Source organism: Colletotrichum destructivum, chromosome 5 (genome assembly GCF_034447905.1).
Source record: "Colletotrichum destructivum chromosome 5, complete sequence".
NCBI lineage: Eukaryota > Fungi > Ascomycota > Sordariomycetes > Glomerellales > Glomerellaceae > Colletotrichum > Colletotrichum destructivum.
The window spans coordinates 4865654-4888545 of NC_085900.1; the positions used below are offsets into that span (position 1 = coordinate 4865654).

Sequence of the window (22892 nt, forward strand, 5' to 3'; positions counted from 1 at the left end):
AGCTGGTTCAAGATACTAGAGCGGAGTCCAGAGACGCAGACTGCAAATAAGTGAGGTGAGAGTCGAACCTATATTCAGAACAAGGGATTTTAGGACAGTGATGCCTTGATACAAGAGCTCTGGCTCATATCCTGAACTTGTGTACAAGATGGAATGAACAGGAAGTCATCCGAAACCTTATGGGCGGCTCAACTAACCCCTAGACATTCAAGCTGTTTCTAACGGACCAATACGGTGTTCCACCCGAAAGTAGAATTTCTAAGGATGTATTGATTAAGCATTTTAACCCTTGTCTACAAAATACCTGCTTGTTGTAGACTAAGGGCAGGGTTGCAACTACAGTCTACTTGCAAAGAGAGACGACATCCTTCCCAGCAGCAACCGCCTTCTGAAGGAATCCCTGCGCTTTCTTGACTGCGTCGTCCGTCCTGCAACACGTTAGCACCGGCCCCGGAATTTCACTACGGCTTACTCGGGAGGGGCGTACTGGTCACCCCCTTGCAGAGCTGTGCCGGTTGCATTGAGCCCGGTCTTAACGCTCGTGCGGTCCTCTGCCGCCGCTTTCTGACCAGAGATAAGAGCCACGCCAATGTTCCCAATCGCATCACTGGCCTGGTTGAGACCACCCGCCGCTGCATCCTTTACGGTCGCGTCCTTGATGCCGCCGACGGTGTCCTGGGCCGACGAGATAGCGTCTACGATCTGCAGACGGGCGACGTTGCAATCAACGTCGCCGATTTGACGGGACTGGAGAACACCTAAACTACATGTTAGTACTGGCGTAAGCATACCGTATAAGGGACCACGCACGAGCTTCGGTGATAGTGGTGGCCGCTACGAGGAGCGCGGCGAAGACCTGTTTGGCATGCATTGTGCGAAGGAGATGGGTCGATCTAGTGTTGCGTCCGACAAAAAAAATAAACAGAAGAAAGGCCGACCTGGGCTCTTGGTAGTCACTGTAGGTGTTAATTAGATAAAGAAATGCCGAGATGAAAAACTGAGATGGTGTGAGAGCAATCAGACGAGTTCAAGACGATGGGTTGAAGTCGCTTCTTATCCATCCTGTTTAGACGAAGTGGCCATGCTCATTTGGTCACTAGACGAATAACCGCCGTATGTACAGTGTACCAAGACGCTCTCCGCGGATCCGTGGCGTCTATGCTGCGGCTGTATCTGCCATGATGCGATCATCATGGGCGGTCTTGCTGGCCGTTCTGGGTACCTTGTACTACGACGCTGTCCGCGGAGCCGCGTTGTCCTATGCTGCGACTGTAGCTGATGCGAAATAGCGCCATACACAGGACGTAATTGCTGTAGTTAGACTTATCTAAGCTTATTCAGGCGAAACCGGCCAGGGTGACGGTTTCATGGTGCTAAAGGAGTGTTAGAAACCCTGTGTTCGAGACTAACATAGCTATGGGTGGATTGTCGCAGGCCCATTGCAAGGTCCGTAGTCTTCAACTGCAAACACGTGACAGTATATAGTATCCGTAAAGCATACAGACACAGCATCATGCCAACTCTCGACAGGAAGAGAGCCAATCCTGAACATACCCAAATACTGTACTTGCTGTTTGCCCAACTTCTGCCAGTTCTGGTTTGTTTCCACGTCAGTCTCACTATCCACTATCGTGTGTTCCTCCACGACGACGCCGTGTCAATCGCCCGACACCATTGCGGCACCTGTCTGCCAGATCCGAAACGGCTGCCAGAAGGGCTGTTTCACGGATGACCGCGGACGCCGGCTTGTCAGGGTTCGTCAGGATCCCTGTACCAAGGTGGCTAGTCGCAGGGGGTGAAGGAGAAGGATGCAGTACACCACGCAGAAAGACTACGCAGAGTACCCTAAGGCAAACAAAAACATATTTGTAGTTAAGGGTGTAATCAGACCCAGCTTAAGTGCTAGTAGTTAGTGCCTAGGAGGTACTTTTTAGTTTAAGAGCTTAGTCTTTGTAATGCAGCTTGTTAGTTTGCAGGAATTATGCTGCTAAAACAGGGCATTAGAGTTATGGGGAGGATTAAAGTTAAGGTAGGCAGCCCTGCAAAGGCTTCCTACCTACTTTGCAGGGCTACTATAAGGCACCTCTATCTATTATCCCTTCTTCCTTTATAGCTACACTTAATACTAGTAAGTAAAGTTATTATTAACTTTAAATATATTAATTTAACTTATACTAATACTAATTAGTAGTTAATTATAACTAGGAAATTGGTCCACTCCAAATCCGTCAGCTGAGGGACGCCATCGCAATCCCAAAAGACTTGGAGAGTGAGGCCTGCTCAACGACGATCCTGGAAAATAACAGAACTGTTCTTGGTCGGATTCTGAACGATGATGATGTCGGCTGGAGAGAGTTTCGCCGTTCTGTTCGGCGGTCTTGCGGTCCTCTGATGGACGTTGTACGGAACCCCGAAGCCGGAAAAAGTGACAGTCCACACCAAAGAGCCGCGGGGGCTCCCTCCAGCTCTGGGTGGTTTGTGAAGCTCTCCCATCACACCGTTCTTGAAATCCTGCAAGATAAGAACGAAGTCAAAGGCTGGTACATTGACCAAACATCCGCCAAGATCAGAGTAGCCAAAGGATCTCATGGCTACCTAGGGATGGGGAACCCACACCAAGCAGTCTCAAAGCTCCTTTCTCCTCAAGAAGGCTCCGAGGATTCTGTTTCGATTCCAGAGATTGAGAAGAAGTACGGCGACTTCGCACCGATTAAAGTTTGCTTCGACGGATAGTTCGATGAACCCATTAGGTTCCTAGCCATGGAAGCGTATCTTCAACCTCGACCGCTTGCTTCGCATGCTCTTTCGGCTGTTTATCGGCTCCATTCGTTCTCTCGTTCCGTCGTTGAGGGACTCCAGTCAATTGAGAACCGGATGGACGCTAGCGGCAGCCTTGTCACCTACTGTGTTGCGGATCTTTTCTTCATGCCGCCAGTACCCGAAACGAGTATCAGGCGAATGATTCGCCACCTCTGCTCGCACGGCATGATAAAACACCTACTAAATAAGATCATTGGTCTTGTTGAGAAGTGCAAACTCGAGTATATCAAGGAAGACAACCATTCTAGACGTCTTACTAGAGGCCAGGACTTGGAGATGCTGTAGGGCGCCATCGAGGCTTTGAACGGTGTGACGGAACCCGACATACGGAAGTCTTTGAGACATGTTGCAAACTCGCTGATGAATATTTACGAACAGCGCGCATCAGCAGATGGGAACAATGCCCCACGGCCGGATACCTCCTGGGACAAGACACTTATCCAACTACGTCACGTTGCTGAAACGATACCCGACGGCAAACATGTTGAGCAATGCGAAGCCTGCATAGAAGAGAAGAACCGCGCATGTGAGCACTGCCCATGCGATGACTGCTCACGGCAGTATCAACCCAAGTTCTACGACAAATATGAGTCTTATTCAACCAGCCATAAGCATCATGCTGCCACAACGAAGCGTGTCCTCAGGACCATGAAAGTAGTCGTCGAATGGTTCAGTAACTGCCCAGAGTTCAAGCCTCGCTTGCCGATTCGAAAACAAAACAAATGAGCGGTTGTTGATCAAATCGAGCCGAGTATCCCAGCTGGTCCGACATTGTCACGAGGCTGGACCTATACAGAAGCTTTACGTATGACATCTTTCAGAACATATGGCGTACTAGAGTAGGCTGTTTGATTTGGAAGATCCGGTATCGTCAGCGCTGCTCGACCCAAACGACGTGCCTCTCCGGCCCGGATGGCTTACCGCCACACGAAGCCCCGCTGACGGTCCGCGGCTATGCTTGCCGCCGTTGCAACTACAGGACGGCGAGCCTCGACCTGGTCGGCCGCCACATCTCCAGCGTGCACGACTTTAAGCAGTCCCGGACGGCGCAGGGCTGGCAGCGGAACTATGTGCATGCGGACTTATCGCTCCAGAGCTGGTCTCAGAACGGTTCGCGAGGCTTCTGGATAGCTAAGCCGCCGACGCCGACACCACGGCTCCGTCGCACCCGGGACCCATCCACCCCACAAATGCACGCGTCGGACCAGACGGGGCGATCGAGATCATGGGGATGGACTTGTCTCGGAACCGTTGAAGGAAGTCCCGCTGAGCCTCGAAGCACAGATTAGGGATTACAGAAAGTTGCTGAGGAACCTTCTGAGGAGCGCCATTGGAGCGGCATCTTCTGGGGCAGGGTTGGGTACCCAAGCTGCTGCGTAAGTCCGTCGACTATCATGAGTTATAGGACAGGGATAGGACCGTTGAGGAGACAGGGGGGGGAAAGGGCTGTGGTCTCTCCACAGGCACGGAATATTTGTTCCTCGGCGTTCCCAAGTCTTTAGCTTCTATTCTAGATGGGCTGATACGTCTTGGCAGTCCCGCCATTGGCAAAGTATAAGGTCTATTGGCATCTAGTGGGGTAATAAAGATGCAGAAGCTTATCTCTATTGGTCTGTTGGCTTCTCCACATCACATGCGTTTCTACGTCCGCAACCTAGTTTTACTGTAATCGTACCTTTATGACGATTCATAGTCCACTTCTAACATCCCCGACCAAGATAAAGTGCTTGACTTCGAACAAAAAGCCCCGTCACGTCATCGATGAACGTTGATTCTAATTACTCAGCATCCTACGATTGCGTATCAGCAGATTGGTAAAGTAATCGATCGTATCACACACTTATAAAGGTTATTTCAACTACCCGTGTGTGGATATAGTCAACCAGATGCAACACTCATCAAGAAACACTATCCTATCCAACACTTCCTCTCCCCACGCAACCGAAGATGGCTGAGAAAATGCAGGCCCTCGTGACCGAAACCCCAAGCGGCAGTGCACCGGTCATGGTGAAGAAGTCGATCCCCGTGCCCGAGCCTGCCCCCAACCAGGCTTTGGTGAAGATTTCACACATTGCCCAGAACCCGACGGATAGTAAGGCACGACTTATGCGCAAAGACAGCACCATGGCACCTGCTGACGTGTGTTCTAGTTCAGTCTCTTGACAGCAACGCATTTGGGGCAGATGCCGTCCTCGGCTGTGACTTCGTCGGCGTCGTGGAGAAGACAGGCGACAAGTGCAGCAAGCTCGCTGAGGGAGATACAGTAGCGGGGCTCGTCTGGGGAGGTAATAATTTATGAGCGAAACCTTACTTGAATGACGATGGGCTGACAGAAGAGCAGGTGAGGTTAAAGGCCTCGGTGCTTATGGGGAGTATTCCCTCGCCGACGACAAGATCAGCTTCCGGGTCCCCAAGAACATGTCGTTGGAAGAAGCCGCAACGCTTCCCCTGGCTTCCATGACTGCGTGGCTCGCCATCTTCTCCAAAGATTCGCTCAAAATCCCGCGGGACAGCGGTTCGAACGCTTCCATCTTGATCTGGGGTGGCAGTTGTATGTCACACTGAATCTTACCTCATTATCAAGCAGACTGAAACTGATCATTCCCATTAGCCAGTGTTGGATCATATGCGATTCAGATCGCGGCACTCCACGGGCTCAATGTCATCACGACATGCAGCCCCCGCCACTTTGACTTGGTCAAGTCGCTTGGGGCGAACCACGTCTTTGACTACCGCGAGAAAGACGTCGTCGAGTCTATCAAGAAAGTCGCCCCTCGCCTGGAGTACGTCTTTGACACAATCGGGAACGAGACGTCGTCCGGCCAGGCCTCCCAGGCTATCGCCGAGAGTGGTGGACATCTCTGTACCGTGCGCCCTGGGAAGGCCAACACCGAGAACGTCACCAAACAGACCAAAGTGACGGACGTGTTGGTTTGGACCGCGTTCCTGAAGGATCACCAATATGGATCGTTCAAGTGGCCGGTGAGTTGTGACAGATTGACGTGTTTGCCGATGAATACTGACGTCCCGGCAGGCCAATGAGAGTGACCACAAGCTGGGTGCCGAGTTTTATGAGAAGCTACCCGGCTGGGTCGAAGACGGCACGATCAAGCCCAATACGCCGCAGGTCATCCCGGGAGGACTCGATGGGGTCGAGAAGGGGTTTCAGACTTACCGAGATGGATCTATATCGGGAACGAAGCTGGTGTATAAGTTGTGAGCTGAACTAATACAATGATGCCAGCAATTTTCTTATGCAAACGCTGATAAAGCAATGGTCGATGTTAAGTCTCAACAAATATTCCTTTGATCAAGTGAACATGTGACCTTAACTCCAACATTATCCAAAAGTTGCATACGTATTCCGAGTCTTGAGCTTTAAATCGACTTCTAGTGCACCGGCTTGCCTTCACCGGCCATCAGCCTGACCTTGACCTCCTCGGCCGGAGTCTCTGGTTGACCCTGAGAGAACTGCACGGCGTGCTGGGAAACCAAACCCTTCTGCGGCACGCCGCCCAGGTCCACGGCCTTGTCACCGTTCAACCTACTCCACTCCTTGCTCGACATGAGCAGGTTGCTGTGTTCGGGATACAAAACCGTCGTCAGGACCCGGCCCACGGTGACCTGCTGCAGGCGGTGTCGGAGGACGGCGACGGTCGAGGACTTGAGCACAGCCGCCAGGATCAGGGCGACGGCGATGCCTAGCATCACCAGCAACAGCACGAAGGCGGGTATGCCGAACGCCCAGCGGTACTTTATGCGCTTGCCCACCGGCTTCACGGTGATTCTTACTGCCTCGTCGGTAGCACCGGCGTTGCGCGGACCCAAGACGCCTTTGGTGCCGACAACGGCCGAGGCTGCAACGTCGGTCCATATGAGCTTGATGATCTCGGGAACCCGGTCGGAATCGTCCGATAGGGCTTGCCACCTCTTGAAGACGGGCATATTGGCCGCGCCGACCAAGTCAAACGGCCAGCCGGTGCCCATGGCTCCTCCGTCTGTTGTCGGCCCACCGAAAAGCGTCTCCATGACGCCGGACGCAAAGTCGCTTCCAGGGATGTTGTATCGCAAGATTCCATTAGGGCCCCCAAGCGTGGATCCTCCGAGAGAGTCGGAGTATCCGGGCAGGTGGAAGGCGGGTTGTCTGACGGTGGAGATGTTGGGTCTCGTGGCGTACTCGGGCGAGATGATGCCCCATACAGCGCTGATTCCGTCCATTGCGAGACCGGAATCCTCGAGACCCCAAAGGGGAGCATCATCTGGGTTGGCGTACTCCTTGGGGCTGATGGAGGTGACCGTGAGGCTGTCAAGACCATTTGTTCCGTTGACGGAGAAGCTAACCGTCTTGACGACCGCGCGAACAGCCGCCGCGCACGAATGAAGCGAGGACGACCACTTGCTGTGGTTCTCGAACAGCGCCGTGGAAGCACCGCCGTCCACCCTCCGCGGGGCCCCTCGCATCAGCCCGCAGGCGACGTAGATGTTGGAGATGTTGGCAAAGTCCCTGGCGCCGGCCCCCGAGCAGATGATGTTGGCGTCCCGGAAGTCGGTCGACGTGACCTTGAACGGATTCGACCAGTTCGCCGCCTTGTTTCTGCCGGAGGAGGTCCCCAGCAAGTCGAGGTAACTTCCGTACTTGGAGCTGAACCCCAGGGCGCGGTAGTTGGTCAGGGCCTGCTCGGCGAGGGGGAACTCCTTGCCCAGCTCGGAGTCGAGGTACGACCACGCTTTACGGCCCTCGCTCGCGTTGTTGCCGGTCGTGACGTTCAGGTACATCATGGTCCACGCGTTATTGAGGAAGGCCGCCTTGTATGCGCGCGCGCGCAGGTCCGGGTTCGACTGCGCGTTGTCGTGGTCGTACGTGGGGTAGGTCTGGTTGATGTTTACGAAGCCCCCGCGGTCCGTCAGCCTCAGCTTGTCGATGCCCACGTTGCTGACGGTCGAGTTCATCGTGATCTCAAAGTCCAGCGTCAGGTTGGTGTTGACGCAGCTGGCGATCGGCTCGATGAAAAGGAGATCCTCGGACCAGGTCGCGCCCTGTTCGACGTTGGTGGGCGCGGTGTGGTTGCGCAGGCCGATGCCACCGTTCTCGGCGTCCACGACGAGGCCCTCGACGACCTTGATGCTCGGGTCCATGATGTGGCTCTCGAGCTGGCGGTAGGCCCCGACGGCGACCTCGGTTCCGTTATCGACGATCCTGTCGGGCCGCGTCGTGATCTGCCGCCACTCGATGTCGAAGAAGTTGGATATGGTCGTGCAGCCCTTGGTCCCGCTGGAGAAGATTTCCCGCACAATCGGCGCGATCTTGGAGCTGTAGCCACCCGGCATGGTGAAGTTGAATGTTCCGTTGCTTCCTGTGACGAGCACACTGTTGCCGGAGTAAGGGCATGGGGCCGGGCCGGCCGTGAACCCATGACCCCAGGAGCACGCCCGGGAGAAGTTGTGAAGTCCCCTCTCAGAGGTGCCGGCGCCGAAAGACCCGGTGTCCTTGAGGTAGGCGAACGATCCCAACCTGGAATCTAGCGTGTCAAGCTCCTCGTAGAGTCCCAGTGGCGTCACAACACCGGTGATGGCTATGAGAACACCAATGATGGGGACGGACCACGAGATGAGCGAGATCTTGAGCCGGGCGCCATGGGTAAGGACAGAGTCGGACTGGAGGATTGTTGGCCACCAGGTTCTCTGGATCACGCGACTGGCGATGCTCCTAGGAAGAGTAAGCCACGAGATTCAGCGCAGCTGATGTGTTTACTCACCATGTGGCAGCAGTCTCGGTATCTTGGAGCAGGCCTGCAAGGATCAAGGCAATGGCTGTTGGGCACCATATCTGAGCTGTTCAAGTCAGATCCTGTCTTACACATTAACCCCAGCGGTACGATACATACCAACAACAATTGCTGCGGCGATAAAACCAGCCACGTATCCTACCGTGAGTTCAATCATGTTTGATGACTTGGGGACAGCAATAGAGTCAGTTCAGGCCGTGCCAGACTAAGAAAATTTTGATGAATCCCCAAACTGTGGGAAAAGCCTTTACAGCAGCCAGAAACTTCCAAGCGCCAGGAATGGTTGGAAACATGTCATAAATAAGTCTCACGGCCCATCAACCTCTTTTTAAGCTTCTCCGTCTCTTCCCTGCCTGCCAAGGACGCCTCTATACTCTATAGCCAGCACACGACCACAGCATCAGGGGTGACAGGGTGCGCATCCCACGGCCATTGGCCGTCCGTTAAGCGTCACGCACACTAGTGCGATGCGTTTTCTTATTTCGAGATTCACAAACGCTAGGGATCCCGACGAGCTGAACTTTTAGCTCGGCCTGTCATTTGTTAGTGTGGCGTCGGGTACGGCAACCCTTGACGTTCTGGATTCTGAGTCGTGGCGGGACTGGTAAGCGGAGGAAATATCCTCCCTTTTTGTCTGGCTGCACATCCCTGCCAAGACGGGGGAAGAGCCACGGCCGAGCTGCGCTTGTGGCGGTTTGTGTTAAGGTGGTGCAGAACACCACAACGAGTAACAGATCATGGCTGCCCAAGTCAGGTGGGTTGTGACGTGATCTGTGAGTTGACTGACTTCTGCCGCCTCTTGCACTTCGTCCAGAGGACGAGGCTCGCTGATGCCCGTCTCGTGGCTGTCCAGCATCTTGCATATCTGACAGTAGAGGTCCAATTAACGGTGATATTGGTAAGCAAGCAACTGCAAGGGCCAAAGAAATGGGGTTCAGGTCGAGATGGACACCAGCTTCACCCGAGAGTCACATTCGAAGCGCCCGTCTTTTACGTAGCCTCCCCGAACAACGACAGCAGACCGGAGACGGACGGCGAGGTTTGGGCCATGGAAAGCACCGCATCCAGTTGCAGACGCAGCCGAGTTGACTCGAACGTGGTCCACGAAGCCCTCCAAGTGGGAATACGGTCCCACCATCGACAACAAAAGGGCTACAAACGGCGACTTGGTTTTGGCTTTTGTTGCCTTCCAAAGAATGAATCATGTCTCGAAGCAGTGCGGGCTACGAGAGGTCCAGAGTTACGGACTCTCACGCGTAGTCCCACCAGATCAGCGGTATTCAACTATAGCTGTAAAGGTGCAGTCTATACGAAGGTGTTCTGACATGGTGCCTACTGTCAAAAAGCCATACGCCACAACGATCACAACGACGCTCAGCCACTTGCAGTTTGCCGCAATGATAGGAATCTGCTGGAGGATCCTTGAAGATTTGAACGAATCCCTTCGAGCAAAGGCTAGCGGCTTGATTCTCACCGGAGGCCCCGCGCCTCACTCTGACTTGGCATTCACCATTGAAGTGACCGAAACAACCTCGTTTAGAGAAAGACGCCTGATGCAGCATCCGAAATCGAAGAGCTCCGCTATGGAAGAGTGCCGACTATTTGCCCTGCTAAACAAGACTCAGGCGAAAAGTTTTCGTGACAGAATCCGCACATGACGTCCTGTGTGACTGGCGTCAAGTTGGAGCCTCTACAGCTGGGCACACTCGACGCCATCATCGACACCCTGATCGAGGTTGGACGTAACGACCACACCGCTCTTTTTTATATCGAAAACAAAGGGGGTACAGACACCTCTACCTAGTTAACCCACAAGTATAACCCTGTGTTTCAAGTCGGACTAATTGCATCCCAGAGCCATTGTTGGAGGAGTTGTAGGTATGATAGGAAAGTATTGCAAAGGAAGAGCAGATGTTTTTCGTTTCCTGCCAACTCCCCCAAAATGAAACGGTCAAACTTGAGGTTCAACGCATCCAAATAATATCCCACTCAGCCGACCGTCTTTGCGCAGCGTTCCATAGTGGCTCTAAGGTCACATGCGCGTTGCACGAGAAAGCTCCACGCTATACTCTACCTTGCGAACGGGCTTCTTCTCGCACAACGCCAAAGTTCTATGCTAGATGTGCTCCGCCGCCATCTATAGGAGGTGATGGCTGCTTTTGACAGCCTTCGCACCACATAAGAGGATAGTGTCTTCGGCGGGCTTCTTCGAGTACCACTCTGGTCTGAGAACAGCGGCGGTTATTGGGGAAATAATTGAATTCGATTCTTTGGTCGGGAGTATCAACTAATTCGGCCCATATTGGCACCACAAACGAAGAGAGGATTTCCAGAAGACCTAAACGCAGATCTCGATGGACGACATGGTCTACAACGTATGGAGAATGGGCAGACGTGAGCAGGGGGCAACTCAGCTTCATAGGCGCCTACAGAGAGCGCCATGGAGTCTTCACCACGATGACATCAGGATTCTCGATTCTCTGGACTGTCACAGAATCCGTATTGGAAATGTATCTCGAAGCACCGCCGAGAAATGCAGCGCTTGGCAATTTGGCTAACGCTGGTCTTCCATATGGTGTGTTGATTGACGCTGCACGGTTTTGACAGGAGCACGTCCAAATTATGGACAGCGAATTAATGAGGACTGGAGAGCCGGTTTTCATTGTACGAACAGGACCGGGACATGCACAAATCGGCTATCTGGTTGTGTACTCCTTTGGCGTTAATGTCATAGTAGCCAATCATACAATAGTAGTGAGTCTCAAGGCACATGATCAACAGTTGGAGATGAAATATGCTCCCCTCCCGCCTTCTTGCAATCAAAACTAATCGGGTTGAAGCTATTGGCCGTAGCTGTGTATGCATGTCATCGTCCTACGAAACAAAACTCTCGGGAACGTAAGACAGAGCCAGCCAACGCCACCTGAGCCGGAATGCATGGGTGTCAGTGTCTTATCGAACAGGAGCCACGGCTCCGGAAATACGGCAAACTTATCGCAGCTCCGTCATCCGCCGTGCCGGACCAGATGGCTATAGAACGATCCCTGTACACCTACCTGATGGAACTAGAAATCGAATCCCCGCAATAGCAAAGATAAGGCCGGGATGCTCAATTGGCCAATGCAGGGAACGGCCGCTCGAGGACGGTGCAATGAGGGGAAGTTGGCTCTGACGATGGACGGTCTACCCTCTATTATCAAGGGCCTTTTGTAAAGAGGTCTTCCGTCACAATCAATGACTCTGATCATGGCCGCGGCAAATGATAAGGAACAAGATCATGGTACGCGTCTGCCCCCATAGGGCCGGATGGGTGCAACCCTACATAACTGCGCCGATGCCGCGCCGGGCGCTATTGTCTTGGCTATTGCTTGTCTTTTGCTTGTTTTCTCGCGCCATCACCGCATCTGCACCACCAAAATGGCAGCCGACATCAGCCACACGCCGCCAGAGTACGTCGACTCGGAGAAGTCTGCAGCCCCGGACAAAGACAGCTTCAAGACGGCCCATAACATCCACAACCAAGACGTCGAACTCGAAAATGGACACCTCGCCGAGCTGGAGGTCGACATGGGCCGGGTCCTCGACGAGGAGAGCGAGGGGGACTACGAGGCCGACACCTCTCCGTTCCCGCAAGTGAGGGCGGTTGTGCCCGAGACGGACGACACCGCGATCCCGATCAACACGTTCCGGGCTTGGTTTCTTGGTATCGTACGCAAAATCCTGCCTCTGCGCGATGGTTGACTTCCCCCTCCCCCAAGCTAACTAACCGTGACCAAGATCTTCGTCTTCCTCGGCGCCGGCGTCAACCAGTTCTTCTCGCTGCGCTACCCTGGTGTTCACATTGTCTCCCTCGTGGCAGAGCTGCTGGCCTTTCCCCTCGGCGTCGCGCTGGCCAAGATCCTGCCCATCAGTCGTTTCAACCCGGACCACCACTTCAACATCAAGGAGCACGCCCTCGTCACCATCATGTCGAACGTGTCCTTCGGCTTCGGGTCCGCCGACGCTACCAACATCATCCAGGCCGCCAGGCTGTACGGCTTCACCATCCCTCCCGGCTTCTCGGTCCTGGTCGTGCTGTGCTGCCAGCTTAGCGGATACGCCGTCGCTGGCCTCGCCACGCCGTGGCTCGTCAAGCCGGCGAGCATGATCTGGCCCGGCGTGCTCAGCAACGTGGCGCTGCTCAGTTCCCTCCACTCGAGGGCCAACGCGGTCGCTGACGGGTGGAGGATTACACGCATCAAGTTCTTCATGATTGTCGGCGGGTGCGCCTTCGTCTGGTACTGGTTCCCCGGCCTCATCTGGACGGGACTGAGCTACTTCACGTGGATCTGCTGGATCGCGCCCAACAACCTGGCAGTCAACCAGGTCTTCGGCATGGTGACGGGCATGGGGCTGTTCCCCCTTACCTTTGACTGGTCCATGATCGCGTACAACACCAACCCGCTCCTGAGCCCGCACTGGGCTGCGTTGAACGTGTTCTTCGGCTTTGCCTTCTTCTTCTGGATCATCACGCCGGCCATCTACTACAGCAACACCTGGTTCACCTCGTACATGCCCTTCTGCACGGCGGATGTCTACGACCGGTTCGGCACGCTGTACGACGTGTCCAAGGTGTTGACGAACAACGAGTTCGACCAGCAAAAGTACGCAGAGTACTCGCCCCCGTATCTGCCTGCAACGTTTGCGTTTGTCTATGGGCTGTCGTTTGCGTCCATTACGAGGTAATTGTCCACCCCAGAAAAGGATCCGATTGGATCAACTTACGCGTTACAGTGTCCTATCTCATGTATACTTCTTCCACTTTGACGAAATCATGCACGCCATGAGAGGCACACTCAAGCTGGACATTCACGCACGTCTGATGAGGTCCTACAAGACCGTCAAGTGGTGGTGGTGGGTCGTCATCTTGCTCGTCGTCTTCGGCATGAGCGTCGGCACCGCCCAGGGCTACGACACTGGGTTGCCGTGGTGGGGAGTCATCCTCGCCTTCGTCATCCCGGCTGTTTACATGGTCCCCTGCGGCATGATCCAGGGCGTCACAAACGTCGATGCCAACCAGCTGAACGTGTTGTCCGAGTTCATCGGGGGTTACTTGTTCCAGGGGAAACCTATCGCCAACATCCTCTTCAAGATCCTGAGCACAGACGTCGTCGGGCAAGGTCTGTACTTCGCGGCGGATATGAAGCTGGGTCACTACCTGAAGATCCCGCCCATGACTCTGTTCTTCGCGCAAGGTCTCGCTACCATTCTTGGAGCCTTGACCCAGACCGGTGTCACACTCTGGATGTTGGGCAATGTGGACGGCATCTGTACGGAAGACCAGCCCAACGGCTTTTCTTGTCCCAATGGTCGTACCGTATTCTCTTCTTCCGTTATCTGGGGTCTTGTTGGGCCCGCGCGTCTCTACTCCGTTGGCGCCATCTACAGCGGCCTGTTGCATTTCTTCTGGATCGGCCTCATCCTGCCACCCATCACGTACTTCATCTTCAAGAAGACCCGTTCAGAGTTCATCCGGAAGATTAACTGGCCGCTCATCTTTGTCGGGACATACAACGTCCCGCCAGCCACTGGCATCAATTACTCCTCCTGGTACATCGTCAACCTGGTCTTCAACAAGATCATCTACCGCAAGTTCTACGCCTGGTGGAGCAAGTACAACTACGTGCTCGCCGCGGCGTTGGACACAGGTCTTGCTATCAGTGGCATCGTCATCTTCTTTGCGGTGACTTATGGTGGGTTTACCCAAGGCAGCTCATCTAACGCGATCAAATGCTAACAGACATGTTTCCAGGCCCGAATGCGCAGTTCCCGGATTGGTGGGGAAACACCGTCTGGCAGAACACGGCGGACGGTCTGGGGTTGCCCTGGTTGGAGATGCCCGCGGTGGGATATTTCGGCCCTGCGAACGGGACTTGGTCTTAAAGGATGAGGGTATCATAACAAGACCGTGGCCCTGAGGAACAGAACTGAGCATAGCCTTGGCGGTTTTGATGATCTAGGAAGCCTGGCGGGTGGAGTCAGTGGAGGGCCATGAGCTATACTTCCAAATATCCTCAATGTAATAATAGGTGTGTCATTCAGATATTGTTAAGACTGCGGTTAAGAAGTGTGATTTCCGATAACGTTGACTGTTCTCTCAATCTTCTCTTGACCCACATTTTCCGATCTTCAAAGGCAGAGAGACAAATTGCAGCAAGAGACACGATGTTTGCGTTGCATTCGATTTGAGAGCAGGTTTCCAGCACACTAGACTCACCTCTCTGTGTTGCCCTTCCCCTCGCCACAAGCAATTCCAACGCGGATACACGCGTGGGAAACCGCTTAGCAAATAACAGGTAAGCAAGCCCCATTTCGAGTTTGATCTTCCTAATGGGCACACCGGTCCCCGTCTGGGGAGCTGACCCCGTTCGACTAGCCTCACTTGGTCCAGTCCGGGGAAACGGTACGACAGGGACGGACTCCTGCCACCAGCATTACACTGGATGTGTATCTGCGAATTGTCTGCAGAAGGTGATTCCAGGGTGCCACGCGGAGTCGGAATTTGACCGACAAAACGAAGCACGCCATCGCCTGCACGTCGGGCTTTTCATGCTATTGGCCGCCATCAAGTTGCGTCTTTCGGCCTGCCGCCACATCTTCATGTACCCAACTGCCCACCCATGCCCCCGAAATCGCTGGCTGGCAGCAGGAAATCGCACAAATGTCTTCAGAGAAGTTACAGCTTCCTTTTCCCATTGGTCTTCCTTCCGGAGTTAACGCCTCAATATTGAAAAAGAGGCGCTCACCATGACTAGCGCACACACCCAGCCTTGAGCCGGCTGTCCATGTCGCCATGAGACCCGCCAAAGACGACACCGTCCATGGTCTTTTGGGACCGCTGGCTGAACATGAAAATGCTGGAAATCAGATTCTGGAAGATGTAGATAAGAGCGTCTGGTACCCAGTTTGCGGATTGTACACTGTCACGCTTTCCATGCCCCCTTTGACCCAACACCGGCAAAAGAATGTCACAACCACTGGAAAAACAATCGAAACACGATCCGGCCATTGGGGAAAAGGATGCCGGAGTCCACGTCGGGATCGACGGACAGTACCAGGTCGATGCGGAAGATCCCGTGTACAAGGACTCGCAACGAACTTGGAAATCCTTTTTCTGGTCAAGTGAGTTGGCCGCAGAGCTTCGAGCTGCGGTAAACCCAGGCTAACATGGTCAGCCCTCGATGTCCCGAAAGATGAAGCCCGGTTTCTGACCAAGCTTGACCTGACACTGATCTCGTCGTCTGCCCTGGGTGTCATGTGTCGCTATCTGGATCAGGTCAACATCACCAACGCCTTCAGTGAGTGGACAACACAGGCCGAGGCGACTGAACGACATACTGATCCCTCTCCAAGACAGCGGTATGAAGGAAGATCTTGCGCTGTACGGCAAAGAACTCAATTACGCCAATGCTATTTGGAGTGCAGCATACGTCTTTGGACAGGTCCCGTCAAACCTGCTTCTCACCCGAGTAGGCTGATGTTATTCCAGATATGCGGCATTGCGTGCTAACAAGACCTGGCCAGGTCAACGCTCCGCTTTACATCGCCTTTCTTGAGTTTGCGTGGACTGTTTTCACCTTTGCCACTGCTGGCGTCAAAGACGTCAACCAACTCTACGTGTTCCGTTTCTTGTCAGTTTTCTCTTCCCATACCTTTCTACCTGTCTTTCCATCTCTGTCGCTCCTACGCATCCGCTCTGCTCATTCTAGCCTAACCCGGCTGCTGACACCGTCGCAGTGTTGGCTTGTTCGAGGCCGGGCACTTTCCGGCCGTCATGTACGTGTGCTCGAGCTATTACAAACCCCACGAGCTGGCCCGACGGAATACCTTAATCCAGATATTTACATCCGTGGGGCCTCTGTTTTCTGGCTTTCTGATGGCTGCGGTGCACGCGGGCCTTGACGGAGCCAGCGGCCTGCCTGGATGGCGATGGATGTACATGTAAGTAGCCCCAGCAATGAATGGGCCCAGATGAATGCGAACTAACTGGAGAGCAGCGTCTGCGGATGCATCTCGCTTCCATGCGCAGTTTGGACTGCGTTCGCAATGCCTCAGCTTCCTTCCCGTGCAAAGGCCAACTGGTCAGTCCCCTCGACCTCGTAGCATTCTGACATTGACTTAACACTCGCGTCCCTGGTAGGATCTTTACCGAGAAAGAAATCGAGCTCGCCCGTGCCAGAATGCCGACCGAGACCAAGCCTTTCACCGGTCTCTTCAAGTGGAAAGACATACGCCGCTGGCACACGACTTGGCACGTGTACCTTTGTGAGTAACATTGTTTCGCCACTTGGCCTGGCCACAACTAACGGAGTTGCAGTCCCTCTGTTCTTTGCATTCCTGACGCAAGTGGGCCAGTCTGGAGGATCCAGTAAGTTCGATCAAGGCGGACTCTCATGAAAAGTCGGGCATCCGACGGCTAATGCTTCCAAAGTGATATTCTGGGTCAAGAGCTACAATACACCCGGAAAGCCGGCCGTGTTCTCGGTAGCTGAGATCAACATCATTCCTCTTGGTGTAAGTCGGCACGACTCTGGCCGTAGTTAACTCGAGCTCACTATAACATCAAGATCAACATCATCTCCATCGTCTGTACCCTCATCAACTCTTGGGTATCCGACAGCTTGCCTGGAGCGGCGCGGTGGCCTGGTATGCTGTTCGCGAGCGTCATGGCCATCATCTTCCCAATCGCCCTGGCCGCAACGCCCGTCCATCCTCCCAACATTGCAACTCGTTGGACCTTGTATTGTAAGCTTGAAAAGCCACCATTCATTTGTCTCATATTAGACAGCTGACGAGTTTCTCCTTGCTCAGACCTCACTGCCCTTTCCGGTACGTGTGCGGGTCTTACGTGGACATGGGTGAACGAGACGAATCGACACGATCCCGAGAAGCGGGCATACGTTTCTGCTTTGGTCAGTAGCTTCCGAAAACACTCGCTTGATATGCGTAGACTGACTGGTTTTTTTCTTTCTCTCTCAGATGAACGCGTTTGCTTACATCTTCACCGCTTGGGTTCCGATTTTCACCTTCCCTGCCAATCTTCAGCCGTACATCGTAACCGGTAACTACATCACGGCTGGATTCGGTGCCGCTGCAGCGATAACAGTTCTCGTCATCCGTCGCTTTTACAACCGGGATCTCCAAAGGAAGCAGATCCTCAAGGTCTAGGGCATCACCAGAAGCAATATGAACCCGCCTAAGAAGGACCCTTCTCACTCCAGTCGCCGAAGGAACAACTGGTCTTGGTGTCGTATATGTACATCACAGCAGAGAGACGATGTTCACTAGATTTGAAATACCTAGAGCTACAATAAAAATGGCTGATATGTGGTCAATGCAAACAATAATCGAAAGCTTAACAGCTCACAAACGAGAGATCGGCTACTGCTTAATCTATACACACTCGGTTTACTTGATTTTCCGGGGCTTATAGTCAATCCAACAGGCCATGCCATACCACAATAAAGACAGCGTTAGGATGTCGCAGACGAAGTATTAATCGCCAATGGAGAGCAAAATCTACATGTGGTACGAAACCTCGGATCCAATCTCCTCGTGCACTGCGTTGAGAGCCGATACGACCTCTTGGGGAAGAGGGCCCTGCTCAATTATGTCCAAGTTTACCTGAAGCTGCTCTCGACTGGAAGCACCAACGATGACGGAATCGCCATGCTCCTTGCTGAGGATGCCGTGGTAAACCGTCCATCGCAGCGCAGCTGCGTGGCCGCTGACACCATGCTTCGATGCGACGGCAACGGCCTTGTCGGCCGCAGCCACGATGGACGGCTTCTTGTAGATCATGGACCATGCTGCACCCGCGGGTAACTGCATCAAGGCGAAACAACACCAGTCAGCAAAGTGCAAACGGCTAGTGAGACTCAAGACGACGCGCTTACCGATTCGTCGAACCGTCCGCCTGGTCTAGCAGTTTCGTGGTTGCCAGCGAAGAATCCCGACGCGGCAGGACTGTACGCATTAAAGTCGATCCCGTTCTGTCGAAGGATCGGGAAGAGCTCCTTTTCGCCGCCGCGCATGATGGGGTTGTAGGGGCCCTCGTAGACACTGGGCTTGACAAGGCCGCGCGCCTCACATATGTCGAGGAATTGCTTGACTTCCCCGGCGGTGTAGTTGGAGAGGCCCCATTTCTTCACTTTGCCCTCCTTGACTGCCTGGTCCATGGCGACGCAGGCCTCCTCAAACGGCGTGGTCCGGTCAGGTATGTGCAGGAACTCCGTGTTGATCTGCTTGATCTTCAAAGCCTCGAGCGAGGCGTCGATCTCGCTCAGGACGTTGTCCGTGGTGTGTTTGAACGCCCATGACATGACCTTTGTGTCGATGATGAACCTCTCCCCGGCACCGGCGGCTCCGAGTCGGGCCTCGGAGCTTCCCGGGGCGTTGGGTGAGTACATGCGTGAGGTGTCGAGGTGATTGTAGCCGCGTTGGAGAAAGATGTCGAGGAAGCCATTCACTTCTTCGGGGGTGTAAAAACGTGCCATTGGATCGGCGGACGTGTCACCAACCTGTAATTGTTCACTACACGACCCCGTTTGATGGCTCAACTGAGCGGCTGGTGAACGTGTCGAGGCAGTACACTTACGCTTTGGACCCCAAGGATCAAATTCAGAGGTGATTTGTTGACGGACGACATCGTAGCTATCATTCACTGCACGCAAAAACGAAAAAGGTTAAGGATGAGAATGTGAGTCAAAGGAGAAAGAAACGACGTAACTTCCCGTTGAAATCTCCCATCTAATACTTCACTCAGTGCATGGTTCTCTTCTTATGTATGCTGGCTTGCTATCTGAGGTACGTTAGTCTCGTCTCCAAGCTTGGATTGTTGCGCCAAGCGGCACGCGCCCAATCACCGAGTGCTCTACCGGAAGGATTCAGTTCTTGGCCACAATGCCTCAATTTCTTTGGCCACTACTCTCACTGAAGGATGCCACATACATCATACTCTATAGAAGCCGGGCGCAGCTGTTGCTTCTGCCAGGTTTTTCCCGTTCTCCATTCGAGTTTAAGTTTGAGATGGCCAAGAAAGATGACGATGTTCCAGCCCCCAAGACGTGATTGCAAGAAGGGGCAACAAGGTGTCAGTTAAACGGAGAAAAAGAAATGGGTTGGAAGCTCCTCAACTTTGTTAAATATTTCGGAAAAATCAGACGCGAATATTTACTGGAATGAGCTTCGCCTAACCTTATCTGAACTTCCTTTACCATGTGGTTGGAACTTGGAAGTGGGAAAGTTAAAATAACGCAGATGACAGAAATGAACTTACATGATTCCATCCAAATCAGAAGGATGAGCAATTCGTGAGCTCCGTTATTGATCTCAGTTCAAGTTGTTACTTGTTACAACGGTTTGTCCGACCGTTCTTTCGGAAAAGGCGTTGGATCGTCGATATGGTGCCAACTAGACTGTTCCAGCTCCAACTTTGCACAGCACAACTCACGTCATTTTTGCGTGTTCAATTTGCTCTTTGTGGTTTTTAGTATCTTATTATCACTTCTCCTTCAACTTCCTAATGGTAGGGCGCTTCTTCAGCCATTTCACTGGCGCCAAGTGCCAACTGGGAGAGCAGGTATCAACCAGGACGCAAGTTGAAGAGTTAACGAGTTTAATGTCTCCCAGAGAGCTTTCAAAAATCATCAAGAAAACCTGTTTCTTGGTTCGAGGGACTGCTAGTAAACATCATAAAGGGGAAAGCTGGGAACCAGTTTATCCCTAAGTGTCACGGACAATGATCAAATAACCAAGGAATCTTCATTCATCCGCTTGCAAATCTCATAACTCAGTTTCCATAACACATTTGTAAAATTCTCCAGGCTCCCTCAACCTCGTCACTAGTCCCACCTCCACCTAAGAGGTACCGGTGCAACCAACAAATGCGTTGCCGCTGGCGCCGGTGTGGGTGATCTGGCCAGCCTGACCGCAAGACGCGTTGATGACAACACGGTCAGCACCTGGAGAGCCTTGTCACACAGTCAGCCGTAGTCCAGGAAACAAGTGATACCCATAAGTCAGGGGCCCAAACTCACCTCCGGTGTAGACGCCGCTCGTCCGGATCGGGAACTCGTACCAGGGCCCGCTGACGTCGAAGTTGAAGCCCTCGTAGTTGTTGTAGCGGTGGGGGTAGGTGGAGCTGCCGGCGACGGTGCCGGCTTTGACGTAGTTGCAGGCGGCGTTGGAGGCGGCGTTGACCTGGGCGGTGGTGTAGTAGGTGCTTCCGCAGGTCGTGGCGCGCTTCTGGAGGGGCTCCGTGGGGATGGCCTGGGCCGCGAGGGCGAACAGGGAGACGAGGACGAGAGAGACCTGCATGTTTGATCTACGTTTGGACGAGGGAGCGGCGGGGGTGGAGGAAGGGGGAAGGTTGTTGGGTTGGAGAGGAGGAACGAGACTGTGTGACTGGGCCTGAAGAGCTTCTCAAGAGTGAATCCATCGTGGCAAACCGCATCTTCTTTATAGACATTCGCGAAACTGACAACCAAGGACAATAGACTTTCCAGTAGTGAGGGCACCACCGCCGGTCCCCCGTTGCAATGCAACGGCAACCGACAGCCAAGCGAACGACAAGTCCCCTAGCACGGCGGTGTCAGCATCGGCGTATTCCACTTGTCGATCACCGAACCTAACGAATCCTTAAAGCGGAAGGTGTTTGTAACAATCTTATCGCGCATGGCCAGGAACGCAGCTGTGGTTGGCTGGGGGGGAGTGGACGAGCCATGGGTTTTCCGTTCTCTCCGCCGGTTCACACAAAGTCCCACTACCCCCAAGTCGGTCTAATTAGCGTTTTCTTTTTAACAACATTTCTAATGAGGTGAGAAACAAGGCCTGTTAAGAAGCGGTGGTGGCACGACATGGATGTCGTGCGCTAGTCAGGCTGCATCTACCGACGGCATTGCAACCCAAACCCCCGGCGGACAAGACTCTCCAGAGGGACCAAGAAAGCGTCCCAAGCCGGGTGAGGAAGTCTTTCCCGTGTCTCCCGTCCCACACGTCTTCCATTACCCCCGCACTGAAGGCTGGAGCGCACCCTCTGGTCCCTTTTGCGGGCACCTCCGGCCCACCTGCTCCTTAACCAGCTGTCGAAACGGGTTTAACCCCGTTCGCGGGTTTGAAACGTTCGGGCTGCCCCTATTACTCTTCCCACGGGATTCTGCTGGTCTGCCAACCTGTTAGTTTGTGTCGGTCGTCGGGGGGCGGGGCGAGGTGTATTTCAGCTTAAGCGCCCACAGCGAAGCTTACAGGATGCCTTACTACCTTCTTCATGGGGCTACAGCTCAGACGGGGTGCGTTGGTGCCATTGCCGGGAGATCAGCATAGGCCAACATCATTGGATCAGTGTGCATCTTGACGCGTTGACTTGTCTCTCGGGTTATTTTTCGGGCTCTGTTACAGGCAGAATATCCTAAGAACGAAGTCGACGTGGGACGTGGGCAGGGTTATCCAATAGCAAGATAAGTCTCCAAAGGAGAAGATTACCCAAGTCATAATATAGCCCCGGACTTTGCCAACCTCAATCCCGCGATAGGACGGGAGCGACGGGGCTCGACTTTTTTCACAAGGTCCGGGAGATAGAGACGACCCCGGCCGCAAGAGCTAAATGCCGCTCACCCGACCCTTGGTAATTGACTCAATCCAATCCAAGCTATGTTGAGCAGACATTAGGATTCGGAGACACCCGGAGAAGTACGCACCTTCTCATTGCAATGTTGCATGTGATGATTTTGTAGCCATGGGACAGTGTGCCCGCATCGGCGATGGTGCTCAATCAGGAAACACACTGCAAACGCGATGCATCGCTTGGTGTGATTTGCCTGTTGAGATGGTCGTCATGGGGTGTTGAGTGTCGGCGTTGGCCGCTAGGTTGATGCTGTTGATTAGCTATCTTTTGTCATCTTCATGAAGGGAATGCTGCAATGTTCAACGTATTTTTGATCTTGATAACAGCAGTTAACCCCAGTCTCCAAATCAGGTAACTTCATGGATTTGACGAATCATCATAATTGTCAGGCTGCTTTCGGCTTTCTACGCATGAGATACTTGACTATACAAATTGCACTGGGAAAAAGTAAGCAAAGGACTGTCTAGGAGTCCAGATCGAGAGCGGTGTTCATCTATGTGAAATTGTAAAGGAGAGAACGACGGCTATCACCAGAACTACACCTGAAACTTATGGCTATCACACACAGAGTCGACACTCACGGGTATGTCGAACTCGGCTCTCTCAGTGGTTTGGTTGACCTC

The 22892-nt window shown here is 53.4% G+C and overlaps 8 protein-coding genes across 8 annotated transcripts; 4 read left to right on the forward strand and 4 right to left on the reverse strand.

Annotated features, from left to right (window-relative positions):
* Positions 1–343: 343 nt before the first annotated feature.
* CDEST_09023 (uncharacterized protein) lies at positions 344–871 on the reverse strand (the record flags this gene model as incomplete). The annotated part of the gene is made up of 3 exons (XM_062925182.1): positions 344–428; positions 488–758; positions 811–871. 3 exons carry the CDS (start codon positions 869–871, stop codon positions 344–346), a joined length of 417 nt encoding a protein of 138 aa, XP_062781233.1.
* Positions 872–4767: 3896 nt separating this feature from the next.
* CDEST_09024 (Putative GroES-like superfamily, alcohol dehydrogenase-like, NAD(P)-binding domain superfamily) lies at positions 4768–6040 on the forward strand (the record flags this gene model as incomplete). Its single annotated transcript, XM_062925183.1, has 5 exons — positions 4768–4912; positions 4971–5105; positions 5162–5371; positions 5432–5802; positions 5855–6040. The coding sequence occupies 5 exons, from the start codon at positions 4768–4770 to the stop codon at positions 6038–6040; spliced, it is 1047 nt and encodes a 348-aa protein (XP_062781234.1).
* A 170-nt stretch (positions 6041–6210) lies between these two features.
* On the reverse strand, positions 6211–8763 carry CDEST_09025 (uncharacterized protein; the record flags this gene model as incomplete). Its single annotated transcript, XM_062925184.1, has 3 exons — positions 6211–8527; positions 8577–8652; positions 8706–8763. The coding sequence occupies 3 exons, from the start codon at positions 8761–8763 to the stop codon at positions 6211–6213; spliced, it is 2451 nt and encodes an 816-aa protein (XP_062781235.1).
* Positions 8764–9802: 1039 nt separating this feature from the next.
* CDEST_09026 (uncharacterized protein) lies at positions 9803–10264 on the forward strand (the record flags this gene model as incomplete). The annotated part of the gene is made up of 1 exon (XM_062925185.1): positions 9803–10264. One exon carries the CDS (start codon positions 9803–9805, stop codon positions 10262–10264), a length of 462 nt encoding a protein of 153 aa, XP_062781236.1.
* A 1663-nt stretch (positions 10265–11927) lies between these two features.
* CDEST_09027 (Putative oligopeptide transporter, OPT superfamily) lies at positions 11928–14728 on the forward strand. The gene is made up of 4 exons (XM_062925186.1): positions 11928–12314; positions 12384–13327; positions 13380–14338; positions 14398–14728. Exons 1-4 carry the CDS (start codon positions 12024–12026, stop codon positions 14526–14528), a joined length of 2325 nt encoding a protein of 774 aa, XP_062781237.1. The 5' UTR covers positions 11928–12023; the 3' UTR covers positions 14529–14728.
* Positions 14729–15610: 882 nt separating this feature from the next.
* Positions 15611–17813, forward strand: CDEST_09028 (Putative major facilitator superfamily, MFS transporter superfamily; the record flags this gene model as incomplete). The annotated part of the gene is made up of 12 exons (XM_062925187.1): positions 15611–15767; positions 15821–15943; positions 15999–16114; positions 16170–16276; positions 16383–16586; positions 16643–16726; positions 16786–16910; positions 16963–17013; positions 17077–17159; positions 17213–17390; positions 17457–17557; positions 17625–17813. 12 exons carry the CDS (start codon positions 15611–15613, stop codon positions 17811–17813), a joined length of 1518 nt encoding a protein of 505 aa, XP_062781238.1.
* A 351-nt stretch (positions 17814–18164) lies between these two features.
* On the reverse strand, positions 18165–19305 carry CDEST_09029 (Putative aldo-keto reductase, NADP-dependent oxidoreductase domain-containing protein; the record flags this gene model as incomplete). The annotated part of the gene is made up of 3 exons (XM_062925188.1): positions 18165–18470; positions 18542–19165; positions 19243–19305. 3 exons carry the CDS (start codon positions 19303–19305, stop codon positions 18165–18167), a joined length of 993 nt encoding a protein of 330 aa, XP_062781239.1.
* A 1094-nt stretch (positions 19306–20399) lies between these two features.
* CDEST_09030 (Putative guanine-specific ribonuclease N1/T1/U2, ribonuclease/ribotoxin) lies at positions 20400–21049 on the reverse strand. The gene is made up of 2 exons (XM_062925189.1): positions 20684–21049; positions 20400–20617 (listed from the first exon to the last, which is right to left on the reverse strand). The coding sequence occupies exons 1-2, from the start codon at positions 20961–20963 to the stop codon at positions 20505–20507; spliced, it is 393 nt and encodes a 130-aa protein (XP_062781240.1). The 5' UTR covers positions 20964–21049; the 3' UTR covers positions 20400–20504.
* Between the last annotated feature and the right edge of the window lie 1843 nt (positions 21050–22892).

Bases quoted from the DNA above. Each gene is read 5' to 3' on its own strand.
- CDEST_09027 (XM_062925186.1), top strand. From the start codon at position 12,024: ATGGCAGCCGACATCAGCCACACGCCGCCAGAGTACGTCGACTCGGAG. The intron at 12,315-12,383 runs GTACGCAAAATC...ACCGTGACCAAG, and splicing joins GGGCTTGGTTTCTTGGTATC to ATCTTCGTCTTCCTCGGCGC. The intron at 13,328-13,379 runs GTAATTGTCCAC...TACGCGTTACAG, and splicing joins TCGTTTGCGTCCATTACGAG to TGTCCTATCTCATGTATACT.
- CDEST_09030 (XM_062925189.1), bottom strand. From the start codon at position 20,963: ATGCAGGTCTCTCTCGTCCTCGTCTCCCTGTTCGCCCTCGCGGCCCAG. The intron at 20,618-20,683 runs GTGAGTTTGGGC...CTGTGTGACAAG, and splicing joins GAGCGGCGTCTACACCGGAG to GCTCTCCAGGTGCTGACCGT.